Source organism: Vipera berus (assembly GCF_964194415.1).
Source record: "Vipera berus genome assembly, chromosome: 1".
In the NCBI taxonomy this organism is placed as follows: Eukaryota; Metazoa; Chordata; class Lepidosauria; order Squamata; family Viperidae; genus Vipera; species Vipera berus.
In genome coordinates, this window is record NC_138202.1 from 52,140,092 (window position 1) to 52,154,079 (window position 13,988).

The 13,988-nt window shown below is 37.8% G+C and overlaps 1 protein-coding gene across 1 annotated transcript in view; it reads right to left on the reverse strand.

The window, feature by feature from the left end:
- Nucleotides 1–3,403: 3,403 nt before the first annotated feature.
- The window catches only part of IFT43 (intraflagellar transport 43), a 69,052-nt gene continuing 58,467 nt past the window's right edge, over nucleotides 3,404–13,988 (reverse strand). The window contains exons 6-9 of the mRNA XM_081326392.1: nucleotides 6,909–6,981; nucleotides 6,596–6,671; nucleotides 5,821–5,883; nucleotides 3,404–3,899 (exon numbers count right to left, since the gene is read on the reverse strand). Coding sequence (XP_081182518.1) covers nucleotides 3,780–3,899; nucleotides 5,821–5,883; nucleotides 6,596–6,671; nucleotides 6,909–6,981 — 332 coding nt within the window. The 3' untranslated portion in view covers nucleotides 3,404–3,779. The remainder of the gene's footprint in view (nucleotides 3,900–5,820; nucleotides 5,884–6,595; nucleotides 6,672–6,908; nucleotides 6,982–13,988) is intronic.

Sequence of the window (13,988 nt, forward strand, 5' to 3'; positions counted from 1 at the left end):
ATCCCTTAGAAATCAGTGTTTGTTGTGCAACTCTGTCTCACCTGTGACTCCTGGATACACTCCAACATACAGCTGAGAACTTATTTACGTTCATTGTTTCCATTTGATTATATGAGAATTGTGCACAGCTCATTCTGGAACATCAAATTATTTGAAAAAGGAAGTAATCATTCCTAGCCACCTTCCAAATGGTATAAATACAGGTAAAAGTAGGACTTAAAAGAAGTCACAAGGAGAGGGAGATCAATTGGGTAAATCAACTTTCTTTGTTCCTACTGATTTGCATAATTTCCATAATTGAAATTATGAATGTGGAACTCACATTTTTACATATTCTTTACTGAGATAATTGCTTATAATTGACTTGGAGGCAAAACTATAATTTTTAGAAATAAATACGGCTGGCTTTCTTACACCAAATCAAAACCATTTTTCTAACTCGGGTTGGCAACTGCCAGCCCTCAAGCTTCTTCTACCCAAAAATCGTTATTTTTGTGCTCTCCCAAATCTCCCCTACCAAAATGTCAGTTTTTAGCAGTTGCATATTTTTTTCTATCTTCTGAGCTTTTAAAAAGCAAAATGGCTGACCGCAAATAGTATTTTTTCCAACCCACAGTGGCACTTCAGTTTCAGGAAAGAGTTTTTCCAACTTTGCTATGATGAATTTGTTCCTATGCTATTTATACAGCTATGTTTAACTCTGAACAAAACAAGCATTTATGGCCTGGGGTGGTGGAATGGTAGAATGTTTCTCTCTCTGTCAAACAAAATATAAGCATGTTCCTAGTCCCTTCCCTTAAACATTGCCACCTTGTAGTTAGGCAGTGTACTAGCACCTGCCCTATGGAACATCTCTGAAATTTGGCAGGCCCCTTCCCTCCTAGCCTTCCGCACTGAAGAGCTGGCTTCTCCCCACCCATGCACTGGGACAGGATGAGGTACCTGCATAAAGGAAGCTTGATTTGATGCCAGATCTTGAATATTCTGGGCATCCTCAGCATTCCTCCTCTGTGTTAAGTGTGTTAAGGAGGCCACATCTTCAGAATAGCTCCATGGTGTCTTTTCATTAATAGTGCTAGGAATCATTCCATTTGGAAGCATCCATACACTTAAAACATAATAATTCTAAACCCAGGAAGCTAAGTATCAAAACCGAACACTGTAAAAACTACTGTTTTCTCCTAAGCTTTATTTCAGTGCTATAATTTTGTCAGAGGGAGTCCTTTGGTGCTACCATTGTTTCAGTAACACTAAGAAAAATCCTTCATCTGCTGCAAATTACAAAGACCCTTATTAAGAGTCTCAGATATACCTGCTCCATCATGCTCTTTCTTCTTTTCTTCATTGTAGTTGATTGAAATAAAGTGAGAGAGATTAACAGAGTGACAAAATCAAGTCAAAGGAAGTTGCTGGATTCAATGGACCAGAGGTCTTCAAACTCGGCCCTTTTATGACTCATGGACTTCAACTCCCAGAATTTCTCAGCCAGGCATGCTGGCTGAGGAATTCTGGGAGTTGAAGTCCATGAGTCATAAAAGGGCCGAGTTTGAAGACCCCTGCGACGAATGCAACTGAAAAATATGCTGCACATATCATTTGTGGAGATCCTATTTAGGATTTTTTGCTTTCCTGTTTTTCCTTGGCTCAAGCCTATGTCCTTGAAACAATGTCTAAGAAATTGAGTAAAATACCTCCTTCTCCTGATTCAATTTCAATTGCCCAACTATCAGAGATCTTTTGTTTTCAGACTGGAATGAAGTAAGTGTGTGCATCAGAAGGGAAAATCAACGTAGCTGGAAATATAGGCCATGTAGTCTAAGGAGATTTAGGGTCCACTGCATCAACCCAGCCCAGAGGCAAGATCCCTTCAGGTTTTAGAACACAAAAGCAAGTAACAGCAAGACAGAGAGACAGGAAGCAACAAGAGAAAAGAACAGGTCCAAATCTGACCCTAACATCAAAGACAGAAAGCATCCTTCCCATCTAAGTCCCACAGCTTGCAATTAAAAGTGAAATACACATATTTCAGGTACCATTGCTGCTAAATTTAAGCATCATAGTTCAAAGTATATGTATCATTGAATCCCTACATGAACAGAAAAAAATACAATCTGTATATGGTACAAAATGAAACACAACTTTCTGCAAATTTTAACCCATATAAATTCAAAATTTAAAAGATAGTTAATGTGGCAAGAGCAGAACTTTAGACACCCATTTGGGAAGAGCTTTGGACTGAAGAAATGAATACTCTGCCAAGAGATACTTGGAGAAAAAAATGACAAAGCTCTTGAAGAGCACCTTAACAGCAGTTAAGTATACCAGTATACCATACCAGTTCCCAGTTCCCAGACTGTATACTGATGGTGGTGATGATTCTGTGCAGAGATTTCATGCATGCAAGGAGATATAAGAATATTTCTGAGAGGAATTCTGCAAATGGAGCTTCAAGCGTGAGTGCCTGCCGCTCTCAGCAATGGAGCTTTGAGCACAAGCACAAGTGCCTGCCACTCATGGAAATGGAGCTGTGTGTGCGAGCACCCACCACTCACACAAATGGAGCTGTGCGCACATGGGTTCTGAACAGGCTACAGCTTGGGGATGGGGACCCCTGGTATAGGGTTTCCTGCTTGAAGACTAGAAGACCTCCAAGGTCCCTTCCAACTATTATTCTGTTAGAAATCAAACGTAAATAAGTGTATTGCTTTATATTGGAAGGTGACTGCTATTTCCCCCCCCCCAATTTATATATGTGTGTGCATGCATGCCTATGCAGCTATTGGTTCTATCCTCCATGACAGTCAGTTTCTCATGTGAACTCTTGGGAAAATTAATTGCCCATCCCTGTTCTAAAGGAACCGGAAAACATGGAAAAAAGCAACGAGCACTTTGGCAATTTGAAACAGGAGGCTCCTTAGATGCTTTTGCACATTCAGACAAATCTCTTGAAAAGATACGCTCATCCCTGCCACTTTCCCTACTATTGTGGTGGCTCAGTAGTTTGTAATATTCTGTTCCAGTTTTGGAGGAGAGTTAGACTAGTCCTATTCAAAATGGAAAAAGTTTTTAATTTCCTTGTCTTTTACACTGGCAATATGTTGCATGGGTTTTGTAGTTGATGATGTTGATGGCTCCCTTTCGCTGTCCACAGCACTGCTAAGTGTATGGTTAGCTTGGTGATAAGCATAGATAAATCCAGAAATTATGATCTTGGGAAAGCAGTCAAGCCCCAGCATATTTTAGAACAGGAAACTGGTACTCCCAGTTCACTTCCAAATTCAAAAAGCTCATGTGATATATGGTGCACTTGGGTTGCTTTTTGTTTGTGTAGCCTCTTCTTTACACATTTATTATTCATGTACATTTAAACAAATCTGAATATATATTAGAGTCACCACTTAAGTGAGGAAAGGTAATAAATCAATTTAATATTCCAGGCTTGTTTATGAATAACTGTAATAGCAATGAGTATAAAACATAACATTTTAAAATGAGGCATACATGTATGTAAGGGAAAAAACATCTTAAAATGGGCATGTAAGTACTTGAAAAAACATTATCTACTGAAGTTTCCCAGTTAATAAAAATATTTCCCAGTTAATAAAAAATATAACCAATTAACCTGAATATCAATGAAAAACTTCTTTTGAATTCTATTAGATATATTTCTTAAACAGCTATTATTACATTGTGTAGACAAAAATAATTTCTAAAATAAAAATCATACTAAAAAGGAATGTCTCTACAACTGTGCTTTTATGCAATCAAACAATCAAAATTCAAGCGTTCTTGTTCAAAATAAGGTTCTCTTCTTTTTCTGACTGCCCAGAGTCCCATTCACTTAGAAGTTCAGAGGCAACCTCTGTGTAGAGATGGTTCCAGTCCCAGATGACGTCATCCTGTCAAAGAACAATAACAAATATAAAACATGTACCAATGGGGGCAAGATGTTTCTAAACATGATGACACAGTTCAAATGGGGGAAAATACATTACAGCAAGGACCCAATCCCTAAGTGCTAATAATGGTAGAAGGATCACTTGTTTTTTGCAGGTCAGAAGAACGTCTCAGCTGGGTTTGTCTGCAGAGATCACATCTTCCCACTCCATGGGTTAAAAGAAATTCTGCCTTAGTGGGGTTACCAGTGAAAGGTGACCTAAAGAGGTTGACTTCTGAGAGTCCCTTTGTTGGCCCAGTCCCTTTGTTGCCCTCATGAATGTTTGGAATGTAACAGAGGAAGAACAACTTATTTTTGCTGTATCTTATTAAGAGACATTATGTTTTAGAAAGATGGTGAAAGAACAAAGTTTTGTAGCAACAGATATGGAGGGATGGATAGACTGGTGACCAGTCTCTGTTCCAGGTTGTAGTCTAACCAAGGAAATCCAGGTGACAATCAAGGTGGACCCTTCACTCTTAAGCTTCTGCTTTTTAATGCTACACCAGTTGCTGGTAAAACATTTATTAACCAGGATTTAATTCTGAGTAAGTACTTGACTTAGTATATATTTTAAGACAAGAGAGGAAAGTTACTGTTTCTCAGTTCTACCCTCTGGGATACTGTGTGATGCAGCAGGCAGGCTAGGGCCAGAAGGTGCTGAAATAGTGGCTGTGATCTATGAGAATTCATCTCACTGACCAGAAGCTCCAACCGACAGTCTTCTAATTTTGAATATTTGCCTCAGTGTTTAGGCAGCCACAAGAATGGAGCAATACTGTTAAAATAGTCATCCCACTGCATAATAATCTGTCATTCTGAGCTAATTGTGATTATTGCTGGTGTGTCAATGCAATATTCTGAATTTCTTGTCTTGATGGATTTCAGGCCCTGTAATAGGCAGAAGGAATAATCTTGAAGAACAGGGGGAAGAGCCACTACTGGTCCAATAAAAGAAATATGAGTCAGGGCCAGAACTGTAATCTGAGAAAACACCTCAGATAAGACCGTCCTTAAAGAAAGGGAACACATTCAGACTTGCAAGATTCTGTTTATATTTTTATAACACAAGTAGTATTAGTCTGCATGACTTTGGTTCCCTAGTCTGAAAGTCTGACATCAATCTTACATCTCCTCATCTCCAGTCCTATACACAATGAAGTTTATATCCTGTTCACCTGATAGTGATCTGAAAGTAAGCTTTCCAATGTCACAAAAATCACTCCCTGACGAGCCTTAGATTGGCAGCCAACTCAGAAAATAAATGGATAGTTTTCTGAACATGTTGGCCAATCAGGAGTCCTGTTGAATCCCTGGCTACTCTGTTGAACATCATTTCAAACCATCACTAAGCATCCTCTTCCATTTAGCAGAGGTCAATCGGCACTAGGAAGCTGAGAGCAAAGAAGCAATGAACTATAGTGATGCAGTATGGAGGAATGTCTGGGTTGAATCAGATCAAACGTAGCTTAGGGCTCCTTCAGGCACAACTGTAATTCTAACTTCATGGAACAGGCTCCCTTCTTTCAGTCCAACCATATGGCCCCCCCTTCATCAAAATGCTAGGGGAAGGAGAATTGAAACACTTGGGGATTTGTTGTGAGAATATTTTATCATTCTTTGCAGAGTTGATCAATCTTATCTCTGCTTGGACTTCAGTCTTATGTGGGTACTACCTGCTTGCTTGATATGATGGTTCCCGGCCCCAACAAAAAAGCCATAAAAGTGTTAAAAGATTGTCCAGACATGGTGATAAAACCACGCTATGATTCCAATAAGGCAAATTCCAAAGGAAACTGAGAAGAACTGAAACAGTGGAGTGAAACAAACGTTATTTAATCGATACTGAACAGGTCTAGCAAAAAGATTCAGAATGAACTCACCTCTCGTACTTCTTGTTCTGGTGCTAACACTTTACTGAGCAGCTTGAGATCAATCTCTCCATCCTATAAACACACATTAAAATCATATCTGCTCCAAGAGCAAGTAGTAGCAACACCTGCATTTTTCCCACAATAGCAAGACAGTCCTATTCCTTCTCTGAAAAGCACGTACACCTAGAATGGGAGCAAAGCAGACCAAATGCACCAAACATCTCACTCAGAAAATCCTTTCAAAAGCAATCAGAACATACAGACATTTGGAGAATTGTTTGCTTCTTGGGCGAGGCTCTCTGATGAGTACAATAATTTCCAAAATTCAGTGTCTAGTCTTCTCTCCCAAGTTTCTTAAATCTTTCTTGAAAGACATTCTGTCAAATGAATTATATAACTAAGGAATGTCCAAAGATGATTAAAAGGAACATCAAATATGTTGCATAGACAATAAGATATTTAATTTGGTTTCTAAGACCAAGAGCTCTATCAAAACAACAGATAGAATATACATATATTACATTAGAATAAAAAGGGACATGTAGAAGCAGTGGTGAGATTGCACCAGTTCGGTAGAACTGGTAGCTAATTTTTTGTTGCCCAGGCCCAAAATGGACTTCCGGAAGCGGCATTCACACAGAGAATTGGTTGTTCACCTATTTGAATCCCACCACTGCGTAGAAGGTAATAAATGTCAACTTTTATATCAACAGAAAAGTCTTGCTGCTACCTTCTTCCTGGAAGAAATATAAATAAATCTGAATTTCCATCTGACTGCACTCACCAAGGTTTGGAATGCAGCGTACTTCATGAGTTCATTGTCCAAGTCACGATAGGTCAGCACTCTATTCACCTGAACACTGGTTGGGTTAGAGCAGAAATGAAATTAGCATTCACTAGAGTCTAAAGTATGGAGCTGATCCTAATAAAAAAAGTCTTTTATTAGCTTTACTCAGCAACTACAGCAGCTACTTCCTCCCTTCAGAAGAACTCATTTGCCATTATTATAACACAGGATACAACACTCAGCCATGTGGGGCAGAAGTTGATCCCAACAAGACAACTAACTAGCAGAACCAATTCTGGGGTTACTCTACCTAGGCGGGGCTGCCACTTGCATGGCAAAGTCTTCCTCTTGTACTTCCTCCAAGTTAGGGATCACTGGTATATCTGCAAGATATAAAAGATAGGTAAGAAAGAATTACTACAGATTTGCAATGTTTATTTTGGGAGACGGACCACAGTTCATTGATAGAACATAGGCTTTGCAATCTGAAATTGTTCGATACTTGGCATTTCAAATGAAAAACATCAGATGATGGGGAAAACCTCTGCTTGGAAGAGGTTCTATCAACTGGACCAGACTATTCTGGATCAGATGAACAAATAGTCTACCTCAAGGCAAGTACAGTGTGTGTGTGTGTGTGTGTGTGTGTGTGTGTGTGTGTGTGTGTGTGCGTGTGTACACACACACACACATGTGTACAAATTTTGTTTCTGCAAATACACACACATGTAGAAATTTTGTTTCTGCACAAAAAATAACTTAATCAGGCATATGAAATCAGCAGATACTGTGCTGCTGTACTACAATTCCAAATATCCTTCATCGTAGCTATGATGGCTGCTGACATTAGGACATAAATTATCAGCATCTTTAGGGACACATAATCCTTGCCCCATCCTAACAATAGTTGTAACCTATGTGACAACTAACATAATCCTCCTCCTTTCTCTGTTTTAACTGTTTAAGAAGACAGATATAAGCTTTCTAAGAAAACTAAGTATATTCTAGCATCAGGCAAGAAACCAGAAGTTCTAATCCCACTTTAGGCATAAAAGTCAGCTGAGCCAGTCACTCTCTCTCAGCTCACCTCACCTCACAGGGTTGATATTGTGGGGAAAATAGGAGGAAGGAGTATTATATATGTTTGTTCCCTTGTGTTATTTATAAAAAATAGTACAGTGGAATGAAAAAGCTAAATAAATAAATATTTTAACAGATAAAAGCAAAAGAAAAATAGTTGGATGTTTGAATGGAAAAATAATCTTTATTTATTTTGTACAAAGACATGCAGATGCTTATTCATAGAAATACAGGATCCATTTACGTTCTAGTACAATGAAATCTTCCTCAGTCACAACATGACTATTTTAATAAGCTGGCTCTTGAATAGTTTGGTGCTAAAGTCCTCATGCTTAAGCATTGGGCATCATTGTCCTCTGAGCCGTCTTGATCCCGTTCTGAAATTTATTCTAGTGTCCCAGATTAGGTAGATGGCTAGGGAACGGGCAGGCTCAGCTGAAGTTTTGACTGTTAATTTAAAAAATATTTTTAATCTGTACATTGCTGAGGATTGCTTTGTGGGTGGCCTACCAGCGTGATTAATAAATAATGAATAAATCATTAACACACTATCTTAACTAAGGATGATATCTTAGGATTGCAAAACTCATGTCAAGTTTTGCCTGTAATTGCTTTTGCATTAAGCGCTGCCTTGTCTGAAACCTTGTCTGAAATTACCATTTCAGAGCAGGAAAAATGCCCGTCCTATGAAGTCTAGGACCCATGTCCAGGTCTTTTTCCAACTCCCCCCTCACAGTTCCAAATGCACAAGCCACATCGCCTCCTCCACATTCCTTCTCCTCCTCTGCAGATTCCTCTGACCTTGATGGAAGCAGGACTGGCCCATCTGCAGTAGGGCAAGGGTTAGCGTGGACTTTTGACAAGGGTAATATTTGGAGCAACCCACACAGTGGGATTTCTCTCTAATTGGATGCCTGGTGAAGGGGCTGAATGAAAGAGAGGCTGAAAACAGAGCCAAACCGAAGCAAAAGACAGTGACAGCTTGGACAGTCTCAGCAGAATAATGCCTTCCAGCTCCTCAACTATCCAAGGACTTGCTGCCTAAAGCAGAGTGGTTTTTAGCTCATAGCTAAATGAATAAACGGAGCTGTTGAGATTCCTTCTTTACCAAATCCATGCCACAGTGATAAAGTATGCGCAGGCACAGAATTGAAGTTTACAAGAGTGCATTTTGCTCATCAATGTAACAATTGCAGCCTCCAGCTGCATGTAGACCAACGGGGTTGAGTGCATTCTACAAATGACTCCACAGCCATCCCTTGCCTCCTACTTCCACTTTCCACTGTATTTTTAACGGCACTCTACTATATTTCACATTACCACATCACTTTCTTTCTCTAGTGTTTCTATCCTGCCTTTCTGATCCGTATCTTCCTAATAACATTCAGCAACAGGAGAAATTTGATATGGCAGCACAACATCAAAAGTGCTACATTTTCTGAGTAACAATCTTCATTAAAAGGCACAAGCTTTCATGAACTACAGCTCAGATAGCACAGAATGGCTAAAGTGAAGTAGGATTTAAACTCAGATGGGGAAAAAAGTGAGGAAAGACAGGATAGTTATGCACGTACAGATTACCGTACACGTGTGGCAGATTAGAGTACCATATCAAACAACAATTTTAATGTGTTTGTTAAAACCTTCTCAGATATTATGAACCCTTTTGATGTACACTCTGTTACTCAATCGTGTTGATGACGTTTCTTTGTTCCAGAATTTTGAAATCTGCAATGGAGTGTCCTGAAGGATTAAAATGTTCCAGTTTTACTTTATCCTTTTTGTGAGTTCTGATGTCAAGCTCACATCCATTAATTATTTTGTGCAAAGTGTGGCCTGTTTGTCCTACATAGATCCCAGTGGGGCACTGCTGGCAGAAAATAGGATAGATCAATTAGAGAAACAGCACGTGAAGACATATCTAATCTTGTGGGCAAAATTATTGGGACTTGTAATGGTGCTGTTGATACAAAAAGATGGTACAAAAAGATGGTGCTGGTAATAGACATACGTTTCGTTGCAGGCTTTAATTCTCATCTTACCATTATTTTCATGTTTCTTCAGACCATCTGGGAGAATCTACTTCATGTAGAATGGTTGAATGTATGCAAGTTTGGGCCTGCCACCCAGCCCTGAGAAAGTGCAGTGCTGTTGTTCAATATGAGTTGTAAGTTATTAATAACATATTTGAGTTGCTTGAGTTTTGATATATGGGAGACAACCGATAGTGTTCTGCTGTTTTACTTTTCTCGTACGTCTTTTAATAGTTCTTCCCTGAGGACTGATCTGAATTACTGCTCTTCTTCTCTTTCCTCTATTTTACAACATCAATCTATCTCTTCCAGTCTTCTTTTTCTTCCCAAAACTCAGTGTAGTGTCCTCTACCTCAACTGTCTCTTTTTGCATTTCTATCTGAAACTAAACCCATTTTAGCTTATTCTCAGCTTGCTGTTTCTCAGCCTTGATCATCAATATTGTTCTTTTGCTTTCTTTCTCTGGCTTGTCCCTTTCCAACCTTTTTCTAAAAAAACTATTTTCAGACTCAAGAACATCTCGATATCTGCTCCTCAGTGCTGATTTAGCTCCCTCTACTGGGCTTAGAATGAATTATAAATGGAGAACAAAGTACTATATTTTTCCATAAGAACACAAAGTTTTTTTTCCTTGAATGGGAGGAAGAGATTGTCTTACAATAACTAAGGATAGTTGTTTAAAAATAAACAAATGTGAGGAAGATTAATTACAGCTAAACTGGATTACTTGCTTGCTGATTTTATTGGATATAATTGGAGAACCTTATTTTATAGACAATGAATTTTAATCAATAGTTATTGATATAATTTATATTTATTCATTTTTTGTTATATCCCTGCCTTTTTTGGAATGTGGCTTATAATGTACATAAATACATGTAAGCACCTGTATACACAAGTACAATATATGTACTGATACATTTTTATGAAGAAGAAATTCTCCAGGACATTTTTACCTGGGAGGACAGGATGAGTAAATTAGTTATAAAACACCACAACTGTGATGTTTCTTGTCAACTGCAGCAAAAAAGATCATAAAATCAGTTGGTCACATGGGTGACCTGCTTTATGACCATCATGCTTTACAACCTTAATGGGCTGGTTCAATTACAGTTGTCAGTTGAGGACTATCTGTATACAGGTCTTGAATAAGTCACATACATTGTGTTTAAAACCCAGCTAAACTTGGTTTTTGAATGCCTTTAAGAGACTCTGGGTGTCCAAAAATGCTGGATTAGAGCTGCAATGCCTGCACATGCTAAGAACCAGAAATTAAAACTAATAAACTCAGCAGCTATTAAAGCAAATAGACAAAATTCACAGACCACAGGGCAACTTCTAATTTAAGTAATGAATTGAGGTCAATTCATACAACTCATTTAATGTTGCAAGGCCTGCTGTGAGCACTGAATACAGCGATGGCTATCCAACTGCTTCACCACAGGCATGAGACTGCCAGTCGGTCAAGGCTGAACTGAATCTATCATGTACTGATTATTCTAAAAGTAGAATGGTTATTCTAAATTAGTGGAATGAGTCCTCTACAACAAACCAAAAATCAGAAAACATAAAAATGAAAAAAAAAATCAAGAATTAAAAAAAATCGTTTGCCTATAAAATATTAACAGCTCGATATTATTATTTGGAGGTTTTTACAACTTTTTGAAGTCAACCATATTCTTTAGTAAAAATTACTAAAATATACACTATGATTAGTCCTAAAATTAATTAATACCAGTAAGCCTAATGTATTTATCTTTCTTAGTAATGATAGAAGACTTTATTCTGATATCTGCTGGGAGGCAAATTTTGCCAATCATGATTTTTCCAGATCTACCTTAACCTGCCTTCCAATAAGGCAGGCAGATTCCAAATGACTGTTAGAAGAAACACTTTCTAAAGATAACTTTAGTTCAAAAGTAAAATCAATCGCCAAGAGAACATTTGTTTCACTTCACTTGGTGTGTTCAAGTAGAATCTCTGTATTGAGTAAAAGAAAAAAATTGACTTGAATGGCTTTTTCCAACTCTTCCACAAGTAACTTGTTACAGACTAACCTACATGGCTCAGACTGCTGCATGCAGAGAACATAATCAGTACAAGATGCAAATTATCAAAAATGCTTATTTAAGGCAAAATGTTAATATATTTTTATTTAGTTCTCATTAATATCAACAGCATTTACTTCTGAAATCTTTGCATTCAAACAGACAAGTGATTCTAGACAGAGGAATAGAGAAGTCCAATAACTGTACCTCAAATATGAGATTTAAGGTGCTGGTTCTTACCTTTAAAGCCCTACATGGCTTAGGCCCAGGATACTTGCAGGACCATCTGCTGCCGGGAACGAATTCCCATCGCCCAGTACGCTCACATAGAGAAGGCCTCCTCAGGGTACCGTCGGCTAGACAATGTCGGCTTGCGACCCCCAGGGGAAGAGCCTTCTCTGTGGGAGCGCCAGCCCTGTGGAACCAGCTCCCCCCTGAGCTTCGGATGGCCCAAGATCTCCAGTCCTTTCGCCGCGGCCTCAAAACACTCCTTTTCCACCTGGCTGACCTAGACTGACAGGGATTTTAATTATATTTACAATTCTAACTTTATTCTTTAATTTATTTTAATTTATTTCAAATTTTATTTTTTAATTTACTGTACAGAAACCTTTAAGTTTTGATGTTGTTAGCCGCCCTGAGTCCCTCGGGAGATAGGGTGGGATATAAATCCCATTAATAAATAAATAAATAAATAAATAAATAAATAAATAAATAAATAAATAAATAAATAAATATACACATCTCAGACTAAACATTCCAGAACTATCTAGAGAATTCCAATTGTTAGGCTGACTAAAATATATTGAACAATAATTAAAATAAAATATGGAAAATGGTACTTAACTGAGCTCCTCTGAAGCAACAAGTGTCTAAATTTTCCAACTATGGGTTCAAACCAGCGGTGAGATTCAAATATGTGAACAACTGGTTCTCTTTGTGGATGCCGCTTCCGGAAGTCCATTCTGGGCCTGGGCAACAAAAAATTAGCTACCGGTTCTGCCGAAGTACTGTGGAACCGGCTGAATCCCACCACTCGTTCAAACCCTTCTAAAAGAATTGGGTGACACATACTGAGTAGAGAATAAGACTGCAAAAGAGGGAATAGAGCTCCTTGGCAAAATATCATTATGATTAAATTGTTTTACTGGGAATGACTATTCTTTGTCTGAAGCTTGTCTGATAACAAGAGCTTAGGAACAACTGCTGTTTGTTCTAATGTTTCATAGCATATAATCTTATGTTAGGAATGGAAGGATATGGCCCTCCAAAAACACTAAACTACATCAGTCTTAACAAGAAAAGCCAATTGATTAATACATCTACCCAGCCATATTTTAGGATGGCACAACATATCCAACACCCTATTAGATTAATAATCAAATTCTCATATGTTTATGAACTGAATGTATTTATTTATATATAGGTTTGCTCTTATGCTCATTGTTAAAATCAACTCCTAAGTAGCTATGCTCCACATAACATTCACAATGATGTAGATCTATGAGAAGACAGAAACTAAATTTTTATATTTATTTAACATTAATTTTCTGCCTTTTTTCTGTATCTTCAAATTACAGGATCTTTCAATTTTACAAAAGGTTGTGGAACAAATTTTCAAGTTGAAAAACTATTACCGGTAAGTATCTTGTAGTACATTTTCAAATTTTCCCAATAATCAAAGTCTGCCCCAAATAATTTATGATAGCCTCTGATCCTACTTATTGACTTGCTATTTTTAGTATCCAAATTAGAATGAAAACATCTCCCAGTAATCATCTAGTTTTTATTATTACAGAATCCAAAAATGTAAATAGTTATGTACAATGCTATGTTTATAATGTTTATGTACAAAACTAGAAAAATCAAAGGACATAAAGAGATTTGAAAAATTAACTGGCCTGTTTTGTGCAATGAGAGGCTTTAAAACAAAAAGTTTATCCAATTTATATAAAAGAAGTTGATTTTCAAGGCATGGAACTTCAACATGCAATTCTAATTTCCTTATGACTGCAAAACTTTTTTTTTTTTGCTAAGCACTGTTACCTTCCGCATCACGTTTAGGGAATTTTAAACAGGCAAATGGAAGAGGGCCTGATTGAAGATGAAGTTAAATGAAAGAAATTGGTCTCATTTAGCACATGACAGGATTCATCTGTGTTCTAAAGTCCACTGAGGTAGCATCATGGGCGTTTCATATTCATGAGCTGCTGCGACACTGTGTTCCCG